The sequence below is a fragment of the Anas platyrhynchos genome, chromosome 1, assembly GCF_047663525.1.
Source record: "Anas platyrhynchos isolate ZD024472 breed Pekin duck chromosome 1, IASCAAS_PekinDuck_T2T, whole genome shotgun sequence".
In the NCBI taxonomy this organism is placed as follows: Eukaryota; Metazoa; Chordata; class Aves; order Anseriformes; family Anatidae; genus Anas; species Anas platyrhynchos.
This window is the reverse complement of record NC_092587.1, coordinates 177,232,840-177,259,168: the sequence shown is the minus strand read 5'-3', so window position 1 is coordinate 177,259,168 and position 26,329 is coordinate 177,232,840. Positions and strand designations below refer to the sequence as shown.

General features: G+C 47.9%; 1 protein-coding gene across 1 annotated transcript; it reads left to right on the top strand.

Moving 5' to 3' along the window:
* The first annotated feature begins 6 nt into the window (after nt 1-6).
* Nucleotides 7-26,329, top strand: ERICH6B (glutamate rich 6B). Its single transcript, XM_072032543.1, has 14 exons — nt 7-171; nt 7,694-8,101; nt 9,966-10,023; nt 11,307-11,395; nt 13,851-13,982; nt 19,867-19,988; nt 21,200-21,304; nt 21,513-21,667; nt 22,274-22,338; nt 22,879-23,018; nt 24,594-24,682; nt 24,817-24,969; nt 25,441-25,669; nt 26,182-26,329. Exons 2-14 carry the CDS (start codon nt 7,753-7,755, stop codon nt 26,302-26,304), a joined length of 1,809 nt encoding a protein of 602 aa, XP_071888644.1. The 5' UTR covers nt 7-171; nt 7,694-7,752; the 3' UTR covers nt 26,305-26,329.

Below are 26,329 nucleotides of genomic sequence, written 5' to 3'. Positions count from 1 at the left end.
GGACAAGGAGACAACAAGAGGCCGAAGACCACAAACCCTCAGGGCCACCAGGGGCCAGGGGGGTGTCCTTGTCCTGGACATCTCCCTACCGCTGGGTCTCTGCCTGCCCATGGTTGGCCTGGAGAGGGGTGGTTTTCACTTCTGCTCTCCTGGATGCTCCTGCCCAGAGAGGTAAACCTGTCCCCTGGGGTTTTACTGAGGGAAACTACAGGTTGCCCAGCCACAACTGTCAGATGCTGCTTTATGCTTTCTTGTTTCCTTGTTGATCCTGGTTTTGTTGCTCTTCTCCCATTTTCCCTTTCACCTAGCTGATGAAAACCAAACCCCTGCAGGCAGGTTTGAAGGTGGGATGGGAGAGGGGAGATATATGGAGCCGACCTCCTTCTTCATTCCCCATCCCTCCCTGGAATCAGAGTTGAAATTAGGAACAACTGTGGGCCAAACCCTATTATAACATACCTTAAAAGCAAACAAACAAACAAACAAAAATGCCTGTCTCCCACCCAGATCTGGTCCTGGTGAGAGCTGGAGGCAGGTGAGACCCTGGGGCTGGCAGACCCTACAAACAGCACATGGGGTCAGCACAGTCTTGCAGGTGACCTCTTCCCAAGGCACCTGCTGGTAGTGTGCAGGCTGTTTAGAGCAGTGGCTAGATTTTAGGGGATTTGGTATGACTGTCTCAGATGGGTCAAGAAGCTCCTGGCTTCTTTCTGATTCTCTGCAATCTCTACATAAATAAGTTTCTCATTCATTTGTCTCTTTCTCTTTGTAGTTTTTTTTTTGTTTTTGTTTTTGTTTTTTTTTTTTTTTTTAGGTTATGCTTTCATAAATTTCTGCTTCAGAACTTGTAACATAAATAGAGAGGTTTGTGAATATATGTGTTTTTTCCCGAGATTACCATAGCACTTGTATTTCCAGATGCATACTTTGGAGGCCACAGCATAAAAAAGAGGCTCAGTTGAATAGCATAAGTATAGTTTATTCTGTCAGGGGAGGGAGGAGGCATTAGATAGCTTCTTAGCTCTTCCACAGCGTGACTGGCTGTGCATCTGTGATTTATCCTGCTCTAAACCTGGAGTAAATTCAGCTAGCCAATATTGCTGCAAATTTACACCATTGGTGTTTCACTGGCTGTGTTGTGACTACAACCCCTAGCTTATTGCTTAGGGACTGATGGATTAATTATGTATGATTTGGCACCCGTAAGAAGTGTGTTGTGATCTCTCCTAAAATATCTGGCTTCTGCCAAGGGCAGGGCAGCAGGCAGTGCTGCTTGGGCTTCCCTCACGCATTGCTCAGTGTGAAGCAGGAGGGACTCTGCTAAAGCCACCGCCAGCAGAAGACCTTTGTGTGGTTGAGAGGGTCAGGTCCTGCCTGCAGAAACCAGCACAAAACATTTCTGCCCACAACTCGCTGCAGTGCTAGAAATCAAAACTGCAGATAGCAGTAACTTCAGCTCCACGCTGCCTCGAGCCCAGCACAGCAAATCTCCCGTGGCACTGTCGGACAAGTCCTTGCCCTTGCAGAGCAGCATTACTGAAGGATTTCTGTACATTCGCTCTCATTTCAGCTGGCTTCTTCCATCTCTTGTGACACAGACCCCAGAATATGCACTAATGACCACGATTTACAACACGAGCTGTACCGTTTTACTGTGTCGTGTAATTGCTATCCCACTGAACAGGGAAGCTTGCTGGAGAATATTCAGCTCCTCAGCTGTACAGCATGTGCCTTGTCTGTTTCGTGGCCCAGATGATGGGATCTGATAAAACCAGGTTTATTTTAAAACACCAGTAGTTGATAGCCTGATTCTGCATGCCCCTCCTAAGCAGGGTTGCTGTTTGCACCTACATATTACAAATGGAAAGGACAAGAAGTTTCTTTTCCAATTTACCAGAATAAATGACTTTAACTCTTAATTTGCAGGTGGTGAGTGCTGGTCAACTGGAGTAGTCTGGTCTTTATACCCTTGAGGCTGAGAGATGGCAGTGCACTGCTGTGATGAGCACAGCCAGCTCTGCCGGACCCATTGGGATTTATGGATGTATGGGGTGCCATAGGTGCCAGGGCTGCACAAAAGGATCCTACTCCAGATTTGTCTCTGTGATTTACAGCAAATGATTACTCTACAAGTGTCTTTGAAAGTGCAAGATGGAGTTATTTTACAGAATCACAGAATCACAGAATCACAGAATTTCTAGGTTGGAAGAGACCTCAAGATCATCGAGTCCAACCTCTAACCTAACACTAACAGTCCCCACTAAACCATATCCCTAAGCTCTACATCTAAACGTCTTTTGAGGACTTCCAGGGATGGTGACTCCACCACCTCCCTGGGCAGCCCGTTCCAGTGCCTCACAACCCTTTCAGTAAAGAAATTCTTCCTAACATCTAACCTAAAACTCCCCTGGCGTAACTTTAGCCCATTCCCCCTCGTCCTGTCGCCAGGCACATGGGAGAACAGGCCAACCCCCACCTCGCTACAGCCTCCTTTAATGTACTTATACAGAGCAATAAGGTCACCCCTGAGCCTCCTCTTCTCTAGGCTGAACAAGCCCAGCTCCTTCAGCCGCTCCTCATAGGACTTGCTCTCCAGGCCCCTCACCAGCTTCGTCGCCCTTCTTTGGACCCGCTCAAGCACCTCGATGTCCTTCTTGTAGCGAGGGGCCCAAAATTTTAGGAAATTGTTTTCTCTGCACAAGTGGTGGTTATAACATGGAATTTGGAGATCTAGTCTGGACACAACTGCAGTGGCAGAAACGCATTCTGCTTTCTTTTCGTGGGCTTGTTCTCTAGTTAAAACCCGTGAATACTTAAATATATATATGTGCATCTTTTAAATATGTGTTTCTGTTATGCACTGTATTAGGAAAGTAGTCAGCAAGATTCCCTCTGCAAGCACAAATACCCTGAGATACCAAACAAAGCAGAGGCTGACCAAGCTCATATTTACACGGTATTCTCTCCAGACCCACTGCAGAGTGGAAATCCCCCCGTACCGTTTGTGCATGAAAGTCTCTCTGGCCTTGTGTACACAGCAGTCCTTCTGGGACATGTGCTGGGAGCTTACGACTGAAATTAATTTAGTTGACATTTCTTGGTACGGCACTGAGTTTAATCCTCATTTGATGGCATTGTGCTCTGTGCTTTCTGCAGCTGTCTGGGGAGCTACAGCCGTACAAATAATACCTTTTCCCTAGGGGTGATCTGGTGGGGAAGGCATCATCTCTGACCATGTGCTTGCAGCACCTGGCCAGGGATGCTGGGTCTCATCAACAAAATTGCTGGGCAATGTTTCCCTGGTCCTTGCACTCAAACCCAGGAGGACCACGACCCAAGGGCCATGGTCACAGGGCTGTGGTTGAGGTGGGGCACGAAAGCAAGAGCAAATGAAATTTGGGGGCAACTGTGCCAGCAAGGCAAATTGGCTTTTATTAACAGGAACAAAATCATCACTCTCCCTTTGTCTCCTGATGAATCGGAGGAAATTGCCTCCCAAGCCCTTAGCCTTCCAGCTACTTCAGCTGTGTTTTGTTTCTCCAAGATTCAAATATTCTGACTAGATTTCAGCATATTATTATGAGAACAGAAGAGATATACAGAAAGTGAGGCTTCAGAGAGGAAATAGCCAATAAATGTGGCTTTAAATTCACTTGCTTTTTATGGAGAGCTCTGATGTCATGGACAGATATGGTTTTGGAGGAGATGCGTTGCTCTGCTGCAGATGTGTTTGTGAATGCTTAGTGGACGATCTCCTGTGGCATTGTAATGGGCAGCTTATCTATTAGATTTTAAGCCTGTCATTCTGATGTGACTGATTTTTCTATTTAATACATGAACTCTGAGCTCACAGAAGCAAGAGCACTCTTCTTTGTGTGGTGGTAGCATTTGGTCAGACCTGGGAAAATGTTTATTTGCATTGTGCAAAAAAAAAGGCTAGTTTTGTAAGGAAAGCACGTATCAGATCAAGTGAAAAATCTGATGGCTTAATATCAAAATCCCAGAATGGTTCATGATAGAGAGAAGGAGGCAAAGTTCCAAAGCAGAATTTTTTAATTTTGGCACTCTCAAAATGTGGCATGTCATCCCTCTAATTTGCCATGGGCTTTTTGTTTCAAACATTTCTTTTGATGAAAGCAAGCATGCACACACGCACAAAAAACAACCCTCTTTAGAATTCAATAAAATGCTTCATTTGATCCTCTTCAATTTCCTGGAAAAGTTCAATATGAGCATTACAAGTACTGCATTTCTACCAGTGGTGGTGAAACTGCTGATCCGTTAGCTACACAGCTTTGATGAGCCAAAAACGACGAGAGGGTCTTCTAGAAACTACTGTAATGCATATTATGCAGCAGGACCATCCCAATGAGGGTGAAAGCTCAGCCTTGTAGGTACAGCATGAGCACAGAGGCAGTCTGGCCTGAAGGTTTAGATATAAGATTATCAAAGGGTTAGCTGTTTAGTTTGGTGCTGAGCAACACAGGGAGAAAAAGTCCATTTGAATGGACACAGGGAAATCACTCAACAATTGTCATCACAGACAAAACAGACTCATCACAGGGAGATTAATAACATATATTACCTGTTACTAACAAGCTAGAGCAGTGAGAAACAGAAAAACAAACTAAAAACACCTTCCCCCCATTCACCCTCTTCTGCATCCTCCAGCCTGGGGCCTGCTCCTGCGGGGGCTCTCCATGGGCCGCAGCCTCCTCCGGGCCACATCCACCTGCTCCACCGGGGGCTCCTCCACCCATGGGGGGGCTGCAGCGTGGAGATCTGCTCCATGTGGGACCCATGGGCTGCAGGGGGACAGCCTGCTCCACCAGGGGCCTCTCCACAGCCTGCAGGGGAACTGCTGCTGCCTGCCTGGAGCACCTCCTGCCCTCCTGCTGCACCCACCTGGGGGCTGCAGGGCTGGGTCTTGCTCCTCTCTCCCAGCTGCTGTTGTGCAGCAGATTTTTTGTTTCCCGCTTTCTTAAATCTGCCCTCATTGTGGCACAAACAACATTGCTTTTTGGCTTGGCTCTGACCAGTGGCAGGTCCCTTTGGAGCTGGCTGAAACTGGCCCTTATCTGACATGAGGCAACTTGCTTGAGCAGGGCTTGGGACAGGTGACCCCCAGAGCTCCTTTGCAGCCTCAGCCACATGCTGTGATTCTGTGCCTTGACTTCCAAACCCCAGGTGGAGGGATATTATTATCACTGTTTGCTTGGCACTGGTGGGGCACATCTGGAGTGCTGTGTCCAGTTCAGGGCTCCCCAGTAGAAGAGACATGGGCATACTGGAGAAAGGGCAGCAAAGAGCCACCAAGACATGTTAGGTACTGCAGTCAGAAAGGCTGTAGGATCCCCATCTTAGGAGATATTCATGATTTGACTGAGAAAGACCCCCAAGCCTCCTGATCTAGTGGACTTGCTTTGAGGAGGGATCTGGACAGCCAATTTCCAGAGGCACCTTCCAACTTGACTTGTTCTGTGGGTTTGTGACCGTGAAAACTTGACAAAAGAAGGAAAAGGACAGTAGTGCAATGATCAGTAATGTTACAGACATCAGAAAAGCTTTAAAGTATGGTTAAGAAGCAAAGGAATATAAAAACTTTCTTACAAGAGAACTATATAGTATTATATATATAATATATAATGATATATAATATATAATATATACATAATAGTATTGGTCATAAAATGCAGAAATAACAGACGTTTCCAAAAAAGCTGGTTCTCTAAGAAGTTGAAAATCAAACAGTGTAACTAGATGGTATGATAATGAGATATTTCCTGTCCCAGCAATGAAGGAAGAAGAGTTAGTCTGCCACTAATAAAGCTAGATGCTTTAAAATCAGCAGATGTAGACAGGTAGCCCAGATCAAATAGTACTAAAAGAAAAACCTGGGTGGTCTCCCTGCACCATTGGTATTGCTTTTTGGATGTCCTGGATCAGAAGAAAAGTTCTAGACAACTGATCAAATATATCCTGAGAGAAGGATAAGAGGAGAATTAAAGAAAAACCTTAGTGTGAACCAATATGCAGTTAGAAGAAATCAGTGAGCTGGTTGGACAAAAGATACATTCTCTAATAAGATTTATAAGTTTAACTGATAAAAGGAATTCTGATAAAGTGAAGGGACACCTCCCACCAGCCCAGGTTGCCCAAAGCCCCATACATCCTGGCCTTGAACACCTGCAGGGATGGGGCATCCACAGCTTCTCTGGGCAACCTGTGCCAGGGCCTCACCACCCTCACAGTGAAGAATTTGTTCTCAAAAACAAAGTTGACTGTGACCCCACCTCATCAATGTCTGCACTGTCAATGGTGCTGCACTGTTTTCCTTGGCATTTGTCTAGTCTCTTCCTAGAAATTTCCAATAATGCAGACTCCACAACCTTCCCAGACAGACACCCCTCCACATGGTGCTGCTCTTTGAAAGGCAAATGCAGAGGACTCGACTTAGTGATCTTCACCAGGTGTCCACATAGTGAGATGTACCTCCTGGTGTGATTCCCACCAGAGAAGCCCAACCAAGAGGCAAAATTCTGGTCCAACTGAAGGGTCCCCTGAGCACTCTGCCCACATGGATGTAGAGGGCTGCATAGTCTGGAAGTGATCCAGATGGGTGCCCCAAAGCTGACACCCAGGTCACAGGAAGGCTGTGGGCCTCCTGCATCTGTAAAACAGCTGGAAACAGCTGTCTTGGCAGTCGTGGCGAGCAGAGGAGCATCATTCCCAATGGGAAATGGAAGGGAGAAGTGAGCAGGCGAAGGGGAGGTTGCGAAGCACTAGTGCCGCCAAACTAACCTTATTATTTTTCCCTCCTTTCTCTTTTGACATTAAACAGGCCGAGTGGATGAAGGGAAGATGCAGACACAATTAACCAGATATTGCGAACAGCAGGGCGAGTCGCTTTTTATAACTAGTTTATGTCTCAGACACACACAACTATACGGAATAATGCAATAACAAAAATCATGTGGCATTTACACTGGGTTTATTCACTGCGAGTCCTTTGGGAGTTGCTCTTGTTTGCCTTTATTTAATTGGCATGGTCAGATGGCCACCAGCAGGTCCAAATAAACAGAGTCAATAGATTCCATTGTATGTTTTTGTTTGTGTTTGTTTTGCCTTGTTTTTTTTTGCTTGTTTTCTTCATCAGTGTGTAGCATAAAATATTGAAAACAATTTGTCTGATAACAGGTAATGAGTATAAAATGGGCTCCGTTCCAGCCTGCCCATGGTAAGTTTCAGCCGTAGAGCATTTTACAGCCAAAGCAAACTGGGTTAATAACAAAATCACTGATGCAATCTTTAGTGCAGCCTTAGTGGGGACGAGGGTGCCATTGAGTGTTACGACACAAGGTGTCTGGTTGCTCACTGTTGGGTCTCTCTGAGCAGAGGCAGACAATCTGTGGCCTGTTTGGGCTTTTTTAAGTGTCTTAAGCTTTGGTGTTTAAGTGGTGTGTGGAATCTGTTTAACAAAATTCCACCAATGGGACTTCAGCCCACCCTTAATACCAGGTATTCGTTTAAGTGCTTTGTTGAATTGTGGCCCTAGTAGATCCTCTTGAAAAGAAAGTGATTTTCAATCTAATAAGGTTATCTTAGTGTGAACATTTTAACTACATCAATCAATACGCCCGTCAGGAGTAAATGACTAATGGGATTTCTCTCTTCTTTCTTTCTTTGTTACCAGAATGATGAATTGACTTTGCCTGTTGCTGAAGAGTCTCATCTCCTTAATGCATTGCAGATATGTCTAATGGACGCAAGCTGTCACGGTCTGGCAGTAACCAGTCCCCACCAAAAATATTTCCCCCTGGGACCGTTTCATCAGATTCCAGCTCTGCTCTCACAGTGGAAAATGTAAAAAGGTTGGAAAAGGAGTATGCAACTTCTAAAGAGGCCTTCAATAACAAGAAAATACAAGATTATATTAAGCAGAGTAATCTTGCTCTCTCCAGCAAAGAGAAAAGTAGGAAAACCAGCACAGATCTTGTCTGGAAAGAAGAGCCTGAAGGAGCCTCCTCATCCTTTCCACAAAAATGGAGAGAAAATAACAACGATGTTTGCTGGAAGACTTCTGCAGTAATTTCAAAGAAAGGTAAGCTATTAACAGGTATTGTTAACAGCAGCCTTTGGGCAGCTCATCACAAATGGAAAACACTGCTCTAGGTGCAACTGGAAAACCCACACATCCATTTTAGTAAACAATGTGTTCAGAGTGCCCAAGGTGTTCAAAATACCATGGTTTAGGTTTGCCTGGAGCAGTCACGGTTGCTCTGTTGCATGCATATGCCAGCAAATGTGTATTAGACAACTGTCTCTCGCTAGATATCTCAAGCTATGTTTACAGTTTGTTGTTATTTTTCCATACGCCATGCCTTTAATAATATTTTACAGCTCATTAAGTAATCTAACTAGTGTTTGGAGGCAGATAAGAGAGACAGAAATGTGGTTAATCCATGGAAAGGAAAAAGAAAAAAAAAAAATTATAAGAAAAAAAAAAAAAAAGATTGTTAAAAGATGGGAAGAATTTGTCCTTATTTTGACTGCAGTGACACAGCCCATCTCTCCTTGCAAGCCAGGAGGTGTCTTGTGGCTGTGCGCAGGAACTGGGTGCTGAACTGGGATCCAAGCCAGGCAGCTTAGCCTCATCCTAAGCAAGGTTTTTAGATGAAAGTTTGGCCTTTTTTCCATATTTCTTTGAACACTCTGTGACCGTGCATTCCGCCTACTTGTGGGACAGCCCCTCGCACAGCCAGAAATGCACAGCTGGCATGAAAGAGCCGGGCTAACCCTTCACGTAAAGGGTCAGCAGTTTCCTAGAGAATTCACGCATCGCTCCTCCTTGGGGGTTGGCCAACGGAAATGTTTTCTGCTCACTTCTGCATTTTTTTTTTTTTTCAATGCAAATTTTCCTGCCCCCGAGAATGAGAACAACTGACTGCTTGCACACGTAAGGTTTATTTCTTTTGAAGAGCTTTCCTCACAGAAACCAAGTGTTCTTAGCGGGCATGCACGTGAGCAGCATCCTGGTGGATAAACCTGCTCCTGCAAACGTCAAAGGATCTGAAATAGCAGCCACGAGGGACTGGGAGCAGATAGGTGCAGAAACTTCTTGCAGGGCTCTCCCAGGAAACCTCTTGGTGGATTTCCACAGATTTTAAAAGTGGAATTTAAAATTCAGGTGAAATAAGAGGTTTCTTTCAGCTGGTTTTGGTAGAGGACCATTATTTAGAAACGCGTACCAAGGAAAATCCAATGTAGCTGGGAATGCCTCAATAGGATCTAGAGTGAACAGTTAATATGTCTTCAAGACTTTATACAGCGCAGCAATTCACAGCCGTGCCTCTCTTTTACCCACATCCCTTATTTCTCCACGTTTTCTTCTCCACCACCTCTTCTGCCACCCCACTGCACAGCACCCATACCTGTCACCCTCCCCAAATGCCTCCACATCCATGTCCTTTCCCCAGCCTCCATATGCCAATGGGTGCTTCTCCTCTCCCACCACCTCCTCCAAATGCCTGCCCCAAATCTCTCCCTCAGGCTTTCCTGATTTTTTTGGAAATAACACCCCTTGGGATTTTGGCACTGAGGTTGCATGCAGTTGTTTGCAAGATGAAATCTGCAGGGGAAGGTGGAGGGAATTAGCTTGTAACTCTTGTCTCTTCCTCTGCAAAGCCTGCCCTCAGTCGCCAGCCACTTTTTAAGGCTCATTCTTCGGGAGCTTTTTTCTTGGCTCGCCTGCAATTTATTACACCTCTAAAAGCAATAGGGGAAAAATGTTCCTCGTTAAGGTGGGGGAGGTTTTATCTGAAATACAAAATAATGAAATGGCAAGAAATCTCAAGAAAAAGAAGAAAAGAAAAAAAAAAAGAAAAGAAAAAGGGAAAGAAAATCCCTGCTGTTCTACACAAAAAGATGATTTCTTTTTAAGATGAACCATTTTCTCTCCCCTCCAGCACCGGCGACAGATTCCCCATCAGCTCGTCTCACTGGCTCTAAGCCAAGGGAGTCCAAGTAAGGAGAGTAATTGGTAGCAATTTTTCTGTATTGCGCAGCCAGGTGAGGCTGTATTTATGCCGTACGTGGGCTGGCAGCAGGAACACCAAACAGCTGGAGATTTACAGGATGCCTGAGACACCCACAGCCCTGCAGCCGCTGCTCTGCCTCTCCTCTTAATAAACTGGAAGCGATGCCTGTCCCAATGGTTGTCTGTGGGCCCATCAATGTCTGCTGTGTTCAAAGGGACACTGAGAGCATCTCTAGAGTTTTTGGTAATATCACCAATGAGCTGGGTGCCATTGATAATGTTCCTTCTGTTACTAATTGACTGATGTTTGGGCTTTTTTCCTTAATGACATCACCACGTATGCTTGGCACCATGGGAAAAGGGATATAAGCAGCTAAGGGAAGGCTTGTTGTATTGCTGGATGAGCACACAGCTAGGTTTTGTCATCACAGGGTCATAAATTCCCCACTGCAACATGAAGGAGGATTAGTCCCTGGGTTTCCAAGATTGTGGCCCTCTGCCCCTCGCATGTAAAGAGGAAATGAGAGCATTTCAGGGAGGGACAGCGATGGAAGCACCAGAGCATTGCTGCTCTCCAGGATACCCTCAGGTTTTCACCCACAGATGCCATACCCAAAAAAACTTTAAGTTTTTTAGGTCACTAGTAAAAAAGCAGAAGTCTGTAACGGCTTCCTTGAGTTACTAATACAGATAAACAAAATTATCAAAAGCTCTTCGCTCCCTCTCTGATTCAGTCTGAGTCAGGCCCCAATCACAGGTTGTTCAGCATCCTTTATTTTTTTTCCCATGCTTTTTTTTTTTTTTTTCCATTTGCTGAGGCCACAGGCATCTTTGAATTAGCAGATCAGAGGCAATCACAAAATTCTCCCTGCTTTGCACAGACACCTTGATATCTCTGTGTCATAACCTCAAAATGGTTTCATACAGACATTTCTGGCATTTTCATGCCAGACAACTTCAGAAAAAAAAAAGAAAAAAAAGGAAAAAAAAAAAAAAGCACCATTTGTGGTGGACATGCTGTGACAAGGGACAAGTCCTGCTTCCCATACCCCAGGTGGCCCAAAAACCATGCTGCATGGTGGACCATGCCAGCCTAATGCTGTTTGCAGAACCGTGCAAGGCAAGATGAGCAAAGCAGGGGCTCTAGGACTGGTGTTACATGAAGCCACCATGAGTCACTGCTGGGAATCCTTGCCTAAGCCCCAAAGCCCTCTTCCCCTGTGGCCATGAACTGCCCACGAGCATCCCACCCGGTGTCACCTCTTTGCAGTGACCATAGCAGAAGGCACGAGGTGGAGGACGAGATGACCCAGACGGAGTGGAGCTATTCAGATGAGCCCCTGGCTGCCGGGGAGGACGGTGAGTTCATTTGAAGCGACCTTCCCCGACGTCCCGAGTACTCCAGAATTGTGGCTTTGCTTTGGAAAGCGGCTTTTTGGCATCAGCTCGCTTTAAAAATAATATTATTCAGAAATAAGTTTTGTTCAGCGGAAATTCTGATGCAGTTGGAGCACTTTGACAAGGATAAATGCCTCTCATTACCGATATCCTAAGTTCTGTTCCCTTCCTGTCATTAAGGCTCAAAATGCCCTGCGGCGTTTCTCCTTAGATCCAGCTTTGCTTGGCTTTCCACATTATTAGGGGTTTCACGTAGACACCAGTGAGCACCCAGTGGTAAACCACGCTCAGCACCTCAGCTGGTGGCACCGCGGCTGATGAGCACCAGCAAGAGCGCGCTGAGCCCCTAAACCCCCAGCCCACTCTGCCAAGGCACAGGGAAAAGCTGGCTTTGTGGTGAGTTGGGGGAATCCTCCTCAAGGAGATGGTGCTGGTGCTTAGGTCTGGGACTGCCCCGATGCTGGGTTTGTCCTCTGTCACCACCACAAGCTGTGGTGCTGGAGCTGAAGGGTGCTGATGTGGGAGGACATCCAGGGGTGCTCTGCTTCTCCAGCCCACACTGTGAGTTGGTTCAGTCAACAGGGATGTTCCTGACCCAGAATGGGGCCATATTCCAGTTTTCAGCCTCTTGATCTCCACAGGACTCCTCGGGCTGATCAATCAATCCTCTCTCTTTGCACCAAGGTTGAACTGAACTTCACTTGAAGTGAAGCTGAAAGGTTGCTGCCCTTGTGGGCTACCAGCAACGTGCAAAAGCCGTCCCTCTGGTCCATGCCTCCTGCAGCCAGGGGTTGCTCTCACCCTGGTCACCACCAGCACACACTTTCTGCAGCAGCCCAAGGTCACTTTTCAAGGGCAGCAATCCCCTTTTAGGCTAATGCAACTCCTCCATCTCCAGCCATCCACATTCAGTAGGACACTCAAGAGCTGGGGTTGCTTTGATTTCCAGGGGCATGCCAAGCACCCAAATGTTTTAGGGGCTCCTGGTCTACGTGCTTATCCATAAAAGAAGCCCTGCTTTGTCACCAATCTGCCTCAGCCCGCGAGGGCTTGTTAATGCTTAGCTAGCAAAACAAAAGGCACTCGCTTCTTGGCTACAGCTTGCTGCCAAGAGATAGGCAGGTCGTGCTTCAATGCAGATGTCTCGGGGAAAAAAAAAATGTGCAGTGCATTAGAGAGCTGTGACTCATAGAATAATTATCCTCATTTCTCATAGTTTATTAATAATTTAAACCCAATCTGGGTGTTATTGATCTATCATTGAATCGGAGATTTATTTCAGATCTGTAGTCACAGAAGCAGTAAATTTAATCCCCCTTCCCCTCCCACCCTTCCACCCACTAAACTCACTTTATAACTAAAACATGATGTTTAGGCTGTTTCAGTAATAGGAGGAGAGAGCTCCGGGGCTGTCAGCGGCAGGAGCAGCCCCAAGTCCACAGAAGATGCAGGTTCTGGTTTTTACACCTTTTTAGACCGTAACCCCTGCCTGCACACGGATGCTAAAGGACCACAGAGGGAAGCAAATGCTACTTGCTGGCGTGTGCATCCCGACCTAATCTTACTTAAACTGGCGAAAACCTGAAGCAGCTGGCCCTGCGTCCCGGGAGGACCATGACCATAAAATCAATTTAAGTGCATGGAGGATCAAGCCTAGAAAACTACCACGTGAAGGCTCCTACAGCAGTGCTCGCTTGGCTGTAACGTGCGTCTCGTGCATCCACTCACAGAGGCAGCAAGAGCTGTCCTTTCACAGGAGGCCAGGAATAGCAAACAGCGTGCTTTACTGCTGTAAAATGCCCAGAACAGTGATTTTTCTTTTGTAGGCAAATGAAATTCGTTTTTATTAGACCAATTGTAGTATACAGCTGGGGTGGAAAATGTGGTTTTGGCTGCAACTGCTCTTTCTCAGGCCCAAAAGAAAGCAGCAAACACGCTCAGATGCTCATCTGTGCCTTTCCATGTATATTAAGGGATGCAATTAAAATATTACCAGACAACCTCAGTGCTGTCCTTGTGCCCTGCAGCTGGAACCACAGCAAGTGGGATGTGTAATGTATTTAGGTGTTGATACACCCTGGCAAGGTGAGGAAATACATTTTCCAGACATTTTATAAGTGAACAAGTACTTGAGTCCCCATCTCATTCCCCCTTTTGTTGCCTCCTCCCAGGGCCTCCAAGGGTCTCTTTGCCTTGACATTTCCCTGCCAAGCAGAGTCATCAGCAAAGGAGGCTGCAGGCCGTGCTCATGGCCAGGCGATGGTTCGGGGCACAGTGTGGTGGCATCTGGGCAGCTGATAGGCACAGAAATGCAGCAGAATTTGGAGATACGGGATCCGTACTCCACATGGCTCCCCGTGGAAGTCACAGCAACACTGTGTCCTCACCTTGTGGGAATTTCTGCTCTTCCCTCCAGATGTGGTGGTGCTCCTCAGGGACACCGAGGTGTGCTCAGAGGCAGAAGACAGCAAGGAGCCAGCTGAAACCGAGGAAGAGGCAGGAGCTGAGGAAGGAGAGGAAGATAACCAAGCAGAGATGGGTGAGCAAGGTACAGTCAGACCTTTCGCTTAATCACAGCAGCCACGAGATTAATCTGAGCTTTCAAGATCTGCCATTGGCGATGGCCCGTAGCTAAACTAGAAATTATTTTGCTCTTGAGGATGGCCAAACCATTGAAGTCCTGCTTTTGCCACCACGGCTCAGGGGTTAGCAATGGTTGGTGGGAACAGAGGACTGGCGATGCTGGATGCAGCTGTAATAAAAATGAGGAGGGGAAATGCAAATTTTTGTCAGAATACTGGAGGTAGCCTCTAGAAAAGGGTCAGGCAATTGCCTGGCAGCACCAGCCTTAGACTGGGGGGTCTCGGCCCTCTCCCTCACATGGTCTTCCTCCCAATTTTTAATGGGTTCCAGTTCTGACCCACCTCAGCTGAGTGGGGCAAGGGGTGTCAGAGACCACAAAAGGGAAGAAAATGTTTTTGAGGAAGAAAACACATGGGAAATGGGATGAAAAAAGGAAAAGTGGGAATCTGAGAAAGAGAACAAGAAATACGGGATCAGAGAAGTAAAACAATATCAATAGCTGTGGAGGGATGAATGGAAAACTCAGGAGGAAGGACCCCAGGAGCAGAGGAAAACAAGAACGGGGTTAGGAGATAAGTGGGGAAGGAAGGTGGAAAAGCAGGAGAGACATTGAAGGAGAAGGTGGATATAAACTAAAGAAGCAAAACCAAGGAGAGAAGAAGTTGATCTGGAAAGCCAAGTGGAAGCTGAAAAGCAGAGAGCCTGATGCCAGAGAGCCAGGGGGGATAGGCTCAGCAAGATGATTTTGGTTGTTGTTCATTGAAAGTTGGCTGAAAGGTGGCAAAATGTAGCAGAAAACATAACTCCTCTTTTCTTCATCTGTCTGGGTGTCTGCAGTCCTGAAAGGCTGTGAAAGAAAGAGCTGGGACAGCAAAGCACTTCCTTTCTGCTCAGGATAAAAAGCACTTGCATGGGGGAGAAAAGGGGAAAGGGCAGAAAGAGGAGAATCTTGCTGGTCTGTTTCCCTTTTTTTTTTTTTTTAATGTATTTATTTGGATGTTTTCATTTTCACAACAGTGCCACTGGCTCTGGCACACATTTCTGCACTCAGCATGAGGTCTGCTCCAGCGCTGGGTGCCAAGCAATCCACGAGGCACCACAGCAGAGCTGCTGCCTGGCCTCCCTCCTCCCCTTTGCCCACCCCAAGCCTCCCCATCTCCTATCAGTGGGGTGCAGCAGCTTGAAATCTGCAGGAGGATGCCTGGAAGACTCCCCCCACGCCGCAGCTCATCCCCCCATCCCTACGGTGGCTTGTCAGCCGTTCATATAAATAGGATTAACATCCGCAGTTACACTGAGCTGGGTTGCAAATTACGCGGGCTATCAAGCCTCGTGCTTCAGGGCATACGCTGATTACCATCGGAGGGGCAAAAATGAGTTTTCCCAATAACGGGATATTGCATGATTGACTGGGGACATTACAGGGCAGAGCGGATTAGCCCCTGCCATCAGTATCAGTTACGTGTCATTACTGCATCAAAGCACCAGGCGTGGGCGAGCCGCTTCCACCCGCACAGCGCTGCAGGTGGCTGGCTCTGGAGGAGCTGGGTCAATTGTTAAAGCCAGCGCTGGTTCCTAAACCTGCTGGAAAACCTGCCTCCAGCAAGCTGCACCCCCTGCTTCTGCTGAGGAGCTCTCCCTCCTCCCCTTCCCCTCTTATGGCCAGATTCAGCCCTGCAGGATCCAGCTATCCTCTTTTTTTTTCCCCCCTAACCCAAATGATGTTCCCCCAGTGCTGGTTTCTGTGGCTCGGAGCCAAGGACCAAATCCTGCAGTACAACGTGGAGGCCGTGGCTGTAAAACATCATCCTATACCTCCATTTTTTTACAAGCCCGAATCACGTGTGGGTTCCTGGGGCTCATGGATCTGCGGCTTTCACAGAAAAATGATTTCCTCCAAAACCCTGCAGCATCTCCTGGCATCTCCCAACTCTGATGGGACCAAGAGGTACTGGAGGAGCTGCTACAGCTGGTGGGCTGGATGGTGTCGAGATGTTGGGGCATCTGACTGCTTGTGCTACACCTGGGCATTGAAGATAAGACCATCCAGGCTGCCTCCAGCTGGTTTTCCCCATCCTGCTGAGATGACGCTGGGTCAGAAGCTGCTATGGGCAGATAGCAGTGAGGTTGGCCATCGGGGATGTGCTCCTCAGGAGTGTTTCTGGTGATCGGTGCCCCAGGAAAGGATGCTTCTGACCGAAGGGTCTGCAGACCCTACCCTTACGGTGCTTCCAGGGGCTCGTGAGAGGAACTGTGTTCCCCTTTAGCTCTGCTACGGAAGAACAGCTTTGCCTGCACTCCACTTTCAGACCATCTCATTTCCTTCGTCTTGGCAGCAAATGATTGTCTCATTTGAATGGAAGAGCTGGAATTGACAGAAAATCCAAAATAAGAAACATAATTAGCAGCAAAACTTTTAATTCCCCATTCTAAGCTATTTCCAAGTGTGTTAGCTCTTATGTATTGAACGGGCTTGACATTTAGACAGTTCCTTTTAATGCTAATAGTGTTGATTACCAGGTTGAATCCTACTGCTTTGAGGAAACTGCTGCTCAGTATTCAGAGCTGCCAAGTTTCCCCCTGCACAGAAATGCTTGCTTTTCCTTCCCGAGAAATATGTATTATTCAGCACAACCACATGAAAATAAGGCAATCAAGGGAGTTAGGAACCTGAGCCAGCACGGGCAGCCTAGGCACAAGGTGTATGGCTGTGGGGTGCCCGGCTTTTATTTATTCATTATGTTTTAATAATGATGAATAAAGAAAAAATTATTTATAATATGAAAATACATCACATAATACATAACGCACATAAATAAATAAATAGACAAATATTATTTATGGGTTAGCCTTTCCATGGCTAAACGATCTCTCTAGCACCGCTGGGATGGGGCCAGCACACTGAGGAGGAGGAGGGGGTGAAAAGGGGAGTCAGAAAGGGGAAAGGAAAGGGGAAGGGGAAGGAAAAGGGGAAGGGGAAGGGGAAGGGGAAGGGGAAGGGGAAGGGGAAGGGGAAGGGGAAGGGGAAGGGGAAGGGGAAGGGGAAGGGGAAGGGGAAGGGGAAGGGGAAGGGGAAGGGGAAGGGGAAGGGGAAGGGGAAGGGGAAGGGGAAGGGGAAGGGGAAGGGGAAGGGGAAGGGGAAGGGGAAGAGGTTTTCTACTCTTGCGCACTTGCAGTTTGCACTCATTTCAGGCCTCAGCTTTCCTCCATCTCCATACAGAGCCAAACACAGCAGGAACTCCTTCCTAATGGAAATCTAGGGGCAAGATTTTTATTTTTTCCCCCCCCATAACAATCACCATCAGATTATTTTCTTCGGGGTGTGTAATAGAGCTTTTTGTGCTCCCTCTCCTGCAGATCAATCGAACAGACAGGTGTCTGATTGCCCTCCTGTTTCAATGTATATCATCATTACTCCTTTCGGAGCTGCTGCAAAATAGCCCGGGTGTCAATACGAACAGAATTCAGCCTTACATTTGCTTTAGATAAGGCTTTATAGGTAAAAAAATGGTAGGTTTTCAGAAAATTAGCCTCACCTCCACATTAGGAAGCGTGCAGTGTCAACACGAGGCTGCTCGGGAGATGCGGCCGCCTCCAGAAATGGGGCAGGCCGGTAAATGCTGGGAGTGAGAAGCCAGCCTGCCCTGACAAGCTTTGCCAAGGGCTAGCTGAGTGCAAGGAGATTACCATGGTCTGGGGAGCAGAGATACTTGAGCTCAGTAATTTCCCCCGGGGCGTGATTACCTTGTAATAGCCACTATCCCTCATCCTCATGTCTGGCTGGAGACGAGGGGCAAAGTTAGGCTCCTGGCTCGTATCCATCAGCTGGTAAAGAGCCAAGGCAGGAGTTTTAAGGCAACCTTGGAAAGGTGCACAGGGACGGGAATGTATATGAGGCCCTGTCATTAACAGCCTGAGTTTTCAGCCAGAAGAAGCTCTTATATGTTGTGCAACTGAAGTCTCCCAGTGTTTTTATTTTATTTTATTTTTTAATTTACTAGGGGAAAGCCTGAGTGAATGAAATCTAAACATTCAATCCAATATGTATTTGCTTTTTTTTGCTATCCCATCATTTGTTACCACGCATAACAAGCAGAAGAGGAGGTGTTTTCTTTGGGTGCTACCCTGGAACTATAGAAAAAACAACATGACCTGGGCCAGGACAGGGGAAGGAGAGCTGAGTGACACCAAATACCTTGTTCTGAGACACAGCCTCCTGAAGTCCCTGCAGGCCAGGAGGACTGGACAGGCTTCCCTAGGTCCCAGAGCTGGCCATGGGAGGAGATGGTGCGAGTCTGGTGTCTGCAGAGGTCCCTTTTCCTACGTCAGGCAGCAAAGACACCTCGGGCTGTATGTAAGCTGCTTTGACTTAGAGGCCCAGCATGAACATAAGAATGACTGCAAGGAGCCCAGAAGTGCGCCTGGCCCAGCATCCTGCCCTGGACAGGAGCCAGCAGATGCTCAGGAAGAAATACAAAAATAGAGCCAGCATTTGTTTGCATGCTTCCCAGAATACCCTCTCATCCCCTGGTGAGCTGGGACTCGGGAGCTCCTTGCGCTGCAGACACCATCTCTGCGTTTAATAGCCCTTGATGAATCCTTCTCCCATCGATCAGCTGCCACCCTATTGAACCAATGCAGACTTTAAATAGCCACCGTACCCCATGGCAGGGAGGACGGCAGCTAAAAAGAATCGCTTCTGTTTATTTTGAGCTTGCCACTTGATGGTTTTCTCTGGTGATTGTCCTTTTCTTTTGAAGAGCGCTGAACGATGTGAACAGCTGTTCCCCAGTCACGCCACTCTTCCCATCACAAAACTCGGCCGTATTTCTTCTGCAGTCGTTTTTCTTCCAGGATAAAAAAGTCCTAATCTATTCAGTCGTTCCCTGAATGGAGGCCCTTTTATGCCTTTGATCATCCTCAATTGCCTTTCTCTGTAGCTTTTCTATTTCTTCTGTATCATATTTGAGATTGGTGAATCAGGACTGCACAATAGCATTCAAGAGATGGGAGCCCATGGATTTATACGGCAGCATAATGATTTCCTCTGTTTTGCTCCCTACCCCTAATAATTCCGAGCTTTCTGTTTGCTTTTTTTGATTGCTGCTGAGCATCGAGCTGACATTTGCATAGAGCTATCTATTATAACCCGAAAACTCCATTCCCAGGTGGAAATAGCCACCTCAGAGCCCATTATTTTGTGTGTAAAGCTAGGATTGTCTTTTCCCATGCGCATCACTTTACATTTATCTACATCAGATTTTACCTGTGATTTTATTACCCTTCTACTCAGTGCCAGGGGGGTCTTTCTGTGACTCTTCACAGTCAGCTCGTTGCCTCAGCCGCCCTGAATATCATCAGCAAAATTCTCCTCTCTCTGCCCACCTCTATTTTGAGATTACTTCTGAATATGTTAAAAACACATGGGACAGCGTTTAGGCTAAGAGAGCAGCTTCCTCTCCGAATTTTGAAGTGCCAGGTCCCAAGGGGAGGGTAGAAACGCAGCCTCCCAAACTTTTTGGATGGCACTGGGAATGGAGGGGGATGTGCCTGATGTGCACATCTCCCTCTCCCTGCTGCACAAAGAGATGGGGGGGTGATGTTACTTGCTGGATTATGCATCTGCCCCCTCCTCCAGACTGTATGGGACCAACAGGAGACCCAATGGTGGCCCTTTTTCCTGGGCCCTGGCACAAATAAGCTCACAAATGCCCTGGGGCCCCAAGAGAGGAGGCAGAAGGGAAACAATGGATGGTGAGGCCTTTATCTGAGAAAAGTGCAGCACACAAATCTGTGAGCCGTGGGTGCTGATAAATAAAAGCTAACCAGCAGCTCTTCCCTGCAAAAAGCTGTGTGTGAGCCTCTCGAGCTTGCCCAGGGAAGTCCAAGGGCAGAGTCAGAGGAGGAGCCACTGTCTGGTGGAGAAGAGCACGAGGATGACGGGACGGCAGCTCTCCTCCTCACAGATGAGGTGAGGTTAGCACGAGGACCAGGAATTTCTGTGACAAGCACTTTTTTGGTGTGGCTTGTTTGGTTTTTTTGCTTTTTTTTTTGTTATCTGGCAGTGCACATCTGAGACACAGGGTCACACTGAGTGTGGATCCATCTGGCTATCAGGGATTTCGGAGGGGCTCGTTTCCCTCTCCTGCCAACCCTGGTGAGTTCTCGTGGCTGTATCTAGAGCCAGGAGGTACAGGATTGGCCCACTCTGGGGAGATGCCATTCAGAAAGGACACTCCTCGAGCTGCAAGTGGTTTTCAAGGGGAAAGGAAAGATAATGCTTCTTCTCTGATATCTTCTCAGAGAGTAAAAATTGCTCAAAAGTGCAGCAGCTCCCACCTTTAAGAGACTTGGCCGTCCTAAAGGTTGACAAAGCAAGAAAAGAACAGGCAGCAGTTGCTGGGGAACAAAATATCTCTTGGGCTGTGCTAAGACCCTGTGTCTCCAGAGAAATAGCAAGGGGCTTCAGCCCTTGTTTGTTCAAGGTTAAATCTGGGGGCTCAAATTCTCACGCAGGGTACCCAATGCCAACCAGCTGCTGGAGAACCAGGCAAGCTTGGTGTGCTCTGCAGCTAGACCTTAAGCCACTTTTGAGCAATTATGAGGCAGGAGAAGAGCTGATCACAAATATTTCCATCATGAATGATTTGCAGTTCTTGTTTTTTTTTTCTTTCCAAAATGAAAACATCCTCATTTCCCTTGAAGTTTGCCTAAAAAACGGAGCACATCTTGTATTTTTTTAGTGTATTCTCTCTGGGTTTTGTTTTTTAAAGAAGAAACAGGAGTTGCTTTTTAAAACTCATTTGAGCTTCATTTTGCTCTTCTTTTTTTTCTTTTCCACTTTCTCAGTGCTTCACAGGATCTTAAAAGAGAGGCAAATTAAGTTGTTCCCATTTTTACATGAAAATCAATTAATACTTTTCCACTGAGCTCTTAGGAAGGGAAGAGTGCACGTAACAACTGCACTTATTTGGGAGCATACATAAATAAATATAGCCTGAGTTTCCTGACTATATATATATTTTCATATATATATATGCACAAAAAATAAGAGGTTTGGTGTTACGCTGAATGCAGGGGGTTTGGTTGCTTTTATGGAGCAGTCTAGATTTAATCCCAATTCATTTTTAAAAAATAAAAATAAAAAATGACCCTGATGCTGAATTTCCTTTGTCCTCTGAGGAAACTGCTGTAACTGAAGAGCCTCCTGCAAGGTGCACCTTCTGCAGCACCCCTGAGAAGCCAATCCCAACGGTGGCTGACCTGAAGGAACAACCTCACGAAAAAGTGAGTCTACCACTACGGTGTGAGGACGTCTGCCATATAAACATTTATTTTTTTTCATGGCAAAAGAGAGAGCGACCATCTCGTGGCTGAGGCAGAGAGGAAGGGATGAAGCCAGTGGGTGGAGGGAGCTGAAGGGCGAGGGGGCTCCTGGTCCTCCCAGGAGCCTGTTGCCAGCCCCACGGCTCCTGACGGGTGCTGCACCCCACAGCTCTTTTGCTGCCGGAGCTACAGGAAGGTGTTTGACACCGTCATCCAGGACCTGGTGAGCGAAGATGAGGCAGAGGAAGAGTTGGAAGCTGCTCCTTATACCAAGCCTTCGCAGGATGAGCTGCGGACTAGCATCAAGGAGAAGCTGCTGCAACAGTAAGAGAATCAGAGAGACCGGCTGGGGCACACGCACCTCACCACAAAGGGCATGGACCAGGCCACATCTCTTGAGTTATCTGTCCCTCATCGCTATTTTCCCTTTTCTCACACCATTTTGGTCCTCTGGGGTCTGACTTGTAAGTGTCAGCAGGTCTTCATGGGATCAGCAGCACATGCTGAAATTCCCCTCAGGTGCAGAAGGGCAACACAAGGTCTGAATGCCACACAGGGCATCTCTGGGTGGGATTTGAGCCTTTTGGGCTGTCTGTGGGGTCTGTAGGGTGCAGCAGTGTATGTGAATTACAAGAGTAATTCAGTCAGGGGCATGGCACGTAGGTGAAGCCAGGCTTGGGGGCCAGCTACATGTGTGATGAGCGGTGTGAGCAGGAGGTCCTCAGAGCTGGGCCTCACCTCTGCAAGCCCTCACCCATCACCTGCAGCTTCCCCGCACACCAGACAGGGAAATGGGCATTTCTCCTGAAATAACATCACAAGATACCTTTTTTTTTTCCCCTTAGATTTTATGGGTAGTAACATCAGCCAACACTTTGATCCTATTTTCAACCCCCGTTGTTATTTTTGTTTTTTTGCTTTTAATCTTAGGTTGGATGAGGGAGGCTTTGGGAGCTACAGGGAACTACTTCAGCAGTACCTGAGATTTGTTTCCTGTGAGTACCTTTGCTAGCGAGCTGCTGTGATCACTGGGCTGGATTTGGAGCCAGAAGCACACAGCAGCTTCAGGGCACCCAGAGAAGAAGCAGGGATTGCAGCCCTTCACGTAGTAAAAGGTGCTGTAATCCTAATGAGGAGAGATCAAGGACCTTTATAGTTACTCAAAACACAGGTCCATGCAATTCCCTGACTGTGAGGCCTGTCAGCTACATGAGAGGAACAGAGGAAGGTGCAGAAAAACCTTGCTAGCTCATGTCCAGTCCAGCCTTCACTACAAGTAATTCTCAGTTAGATGTTTCTAGCAAGAAGATCCCTCACATCTCTTAGGAAAACCAGCCTACAGTGTCACAGCCCCTACCCCACACTATTTAGGCTAGATTTTCCCTTCCCACTCGTTTCTTCTCAAACAAAGCAAAAACTCCCCAACCTTTCCCTCAATTCCCTCTCCTTTCCGAATAATCCAATACACAAAGCTTGAAGAAACAGACCTACCTCATTTTCCTCAACACCAACCTTCCAATTTTTTTTTTTTTCAGGTACCAGGATCTCTTTCAGACTCTCAAAACCAAGTGAATACACCGTCAAACCAAAGACTTCCGAAAGGCACTGCCCAACATCAGCCCCTCCAGAAGACCTGTTTGAGCTGGACAGTGACTGTGTCGCGGAGCACCTGAAGGTGGGGGTAGCCTCTTGGAGCTCTTCTCCGTGCTTTTCAGGCAGGGATTACAGTACTGTACGGTGTTGAGTGTGCTCGTATCCCATAAGAGTCGTGTCTTTTCCAGTAAAGCGCATTTAGACACCACTTACAGCACATTTAGATACCACTTATGAGATGTGGGGAAGATGCTGCTTCAGCAAAACGTTGAAATGTTGATCAGTGAGTGCACCACGGCGATGGGACATACCTGGAAAGTTGAGCCTGGCATCCCTGGAGGTTTACAAGGATGACGTCCGTGTGTAAATGTTTTACTCCGGGACCATCCTGTGCAGCTGGAAGGCTGAATGCCACCAGTCAGCCATCTCCACCCCAAGTGAAACCTCAGCTCTGCTCTACTCCCTTCCATGCCATTCATCCTTCTCACTCTCCGAGCCAGGCTGCCCTATCCAAACCTCCTGGTGGGGATAGATGTGGGGTCCTGAGCTAGGAACCCCTTGGAAAGCTGCTGGTCCCAGGCCAAATCCAACAACTTAACAGCCAGAGAGTGGCTGCTGGGCCCCCCATCACCTCAGCACAGCCCTTCTCTTCTCCCCTTTCTGCCTCTCCTCTCCCTCCCCAAACCAGAAAACATTTCTGCAGTTTCTGCAGGCATACAAGAAAACCGCCCGTGATTTATCACACAATCAGCGATGTTGTTGGCTTTTTTATTTTCGACATAGAAGCGCATTATACTGCTCTCCCCTCCTGAAATATAGGGGCAGCAAATCCTCCTGCCTGGGACTGCCTGTCTTTTTTAGCCTCATAAAAAGCCTGAAAAATGAAAGCAGGCGCAAGATTGTCAGTTTGTAGCTTTTCTCTTCCCCTCCGTCCCTTACAACCAAGGGGTGATCTTTAGCCAGTTTGCAGAGCCAAAATGTGCACCTTTGGGTTGTTAACGAGTGCCACAGCTTGGGATGAAATCAGTCACTGCTCAGGTCCCCAGGAGCTGCCATGGATGGGTCCCTCCAATCCCCCTGAGAGGCAAAACCCAAGCAGGGCCCCTTTCTGCACCTGATAATCAGCTGCTGCTCTTAATGATGATGTTAAAGGGGAGAAGCTCAAGCAAAACAAGCTGCTCTCCTTTTTTATGTTCCAGGAGAAGCAAGCAGTAATGCTTCTTACTCCTATTAGAAAGCACCAAAGCTCCTTTGCAGTGCTTGGAGCTAAGCCCTCAGCAAAGAAATGTTTCTGTTTCACTTGTCAGGACGTTGCGGGATAAATTACTCGTGCGTCTGATGGAAAGAGGGCTCCTGGCAAATTATATCATCGGGGAGCAGCTAATAACATAAAATAAAAGGAGCCGAGCTTTGCATGTGAAACGTGAAAACACGGGATTGAAGGATGAGCTTTCCTCGGTTATTTAAAGGGCTTTAATTAAAAAGGAAGCAAATGGAAATATCAAGGCCAGGTGGAGATTGCGGGGCACGATGTTTCGGGGTTGGTACAGGCATGGGGAGAGGAAGGCATGGTGTGGGGCACCCGCACCCCACGCATCCAGGCAGGTGTCCCCACACCGCTCCCCTGCCTCTCACCACCCTGGTTTTGCTCCTGCAGCTCTGCCAATCCCCCGGCCCCGTGAGGAGATGCTATTCCGATGGACAGACCTTCTTTCTCCTGTTCCCAGATGGAAGCGGCCAGGTTTAGCATCCAGAACCAACGTAGCTCATGTAGGGGGGAAAGCTGTACCTCGGGGTGGACCACGGTGGCTCTCCTCCTCCCCGGGGGTAACCTGCCTCTGGATTTGGGGCTGGCTTGCCTTTCCTTAACCGCTTCCCAGCTACCCGTCGGGCAACGTGGCCGTGCTGATCACCTTCACTGAGGAGGCCCGGTTCACCTACCTCGTCCTGGAGGACAGCGGGTGCCTGGGCGTTAGGGCTGCCTTCGGGAGCCGCGGCCACGGGGTCTGCTTCCACCCTGACGGGCAGAGCTGGTAGGTACAGGCCCAGAGGGCCACACGTCCTCAGAGGGGTCTCGGTCCCATTACAGCACAGGGATAAAGACCACTGCAGGTCCTGCCTGCAGCCACATTGCTCTCTCATCCATCATACCACAGCCGGGTTTTCATGGCTCAACACTGTCGTGATCCCCCGCAGCATCACCCACCCCTCAGCCAAGCCCTGTCCTCCACCCCAGGGCACTCCCGACCCCGCTGGACCACACTTTTTGGACTGCTTCCCATCAGCATGAGCCCCAGGCTCGATGACAGCTCTCCCAGCAGCCATAAATTAAGGGCAACATGGAGTTAGCGACCACCCATGCATCTATAAAAAGCTTTTTTTTTCCTTTTTTATTCCCGCTGTTTCTTCCAAGCAGCAGCATGAGTTAATGCTGGGCTTTCAGAGGTGGCACTAAGGACAGGGGTAAGCTGTTGGCTCTGGATTCACCCCATGTTTGTCCCCAGGATCATCCTGACCCCTCGCACTGGGATCTGCTTTGACCAGGCAGGGGGGAGCCAGAAGCACTGGAGCTGGCACGACCTCAGCCGCCACGTGCACGGCCCCCCTTTCCAGCCCATCGCCGCGACACTGAACGGCCACCTCACCCTTAAGATTGTGTCCCAGGATCAGATCCACCTGTGGTTCACGAGCCACAGCCACTGCATCCGCTTCAACGTGGGGGCCCGGCTCAAGGTGAGCGCTCGCCGTGCCCGCAGCAGCCCGCCTGAGATGAGCCCCCTCGCCCTGGGGCTGCTGCACGGGGCCGGGGCACGGATTTTCAGGTGAAAAAGTCACCGTTTGGCTCAAAAGCGAATTTCCTGCCCGTGTGAATCTTAATGAAATTCCCCCTCGGGAAAGCATTTAGCCAAGATTGAAACGCTGCCGCTGACGGGTGAGGACAGCACGTCTCACAAATTCATTTTGAGACACTCGCCCTTCTCAAAACGTTTAATATAAACGTCAATACAAACACGATGCTCCTGAGTTTATCTGAACGGCATTTCACTTCACGTGAAACAGGCATCTGGGGACAGGGACAACCAAAAATCCTTCGGCATTTGTTGGCACTCAGGTTTCCCACCTCTGACCCTCCTGGGATGAGGGCAAGCATGAGAGGTTGGGTTCGAAGCGATGCTCTTCCACACAGCCTCCCCTCAGGGGTTTCAGCATTGACACTCTTCTTTTTGCTCGGGCTCTCTTCGCAGCTGAAAGACCCCAGGACAAGCCACCTGCTAAAAGGGCTCGAAAGCGAAGAGGAGCTCTTCCTGCAGTCCAAAAAGACTCAGCTCAGTAGCCTGCTCGCCAAAATAGAGGCAATTTTGCAGTAGTTTTGGCAGTGCCTCAGTGATATCA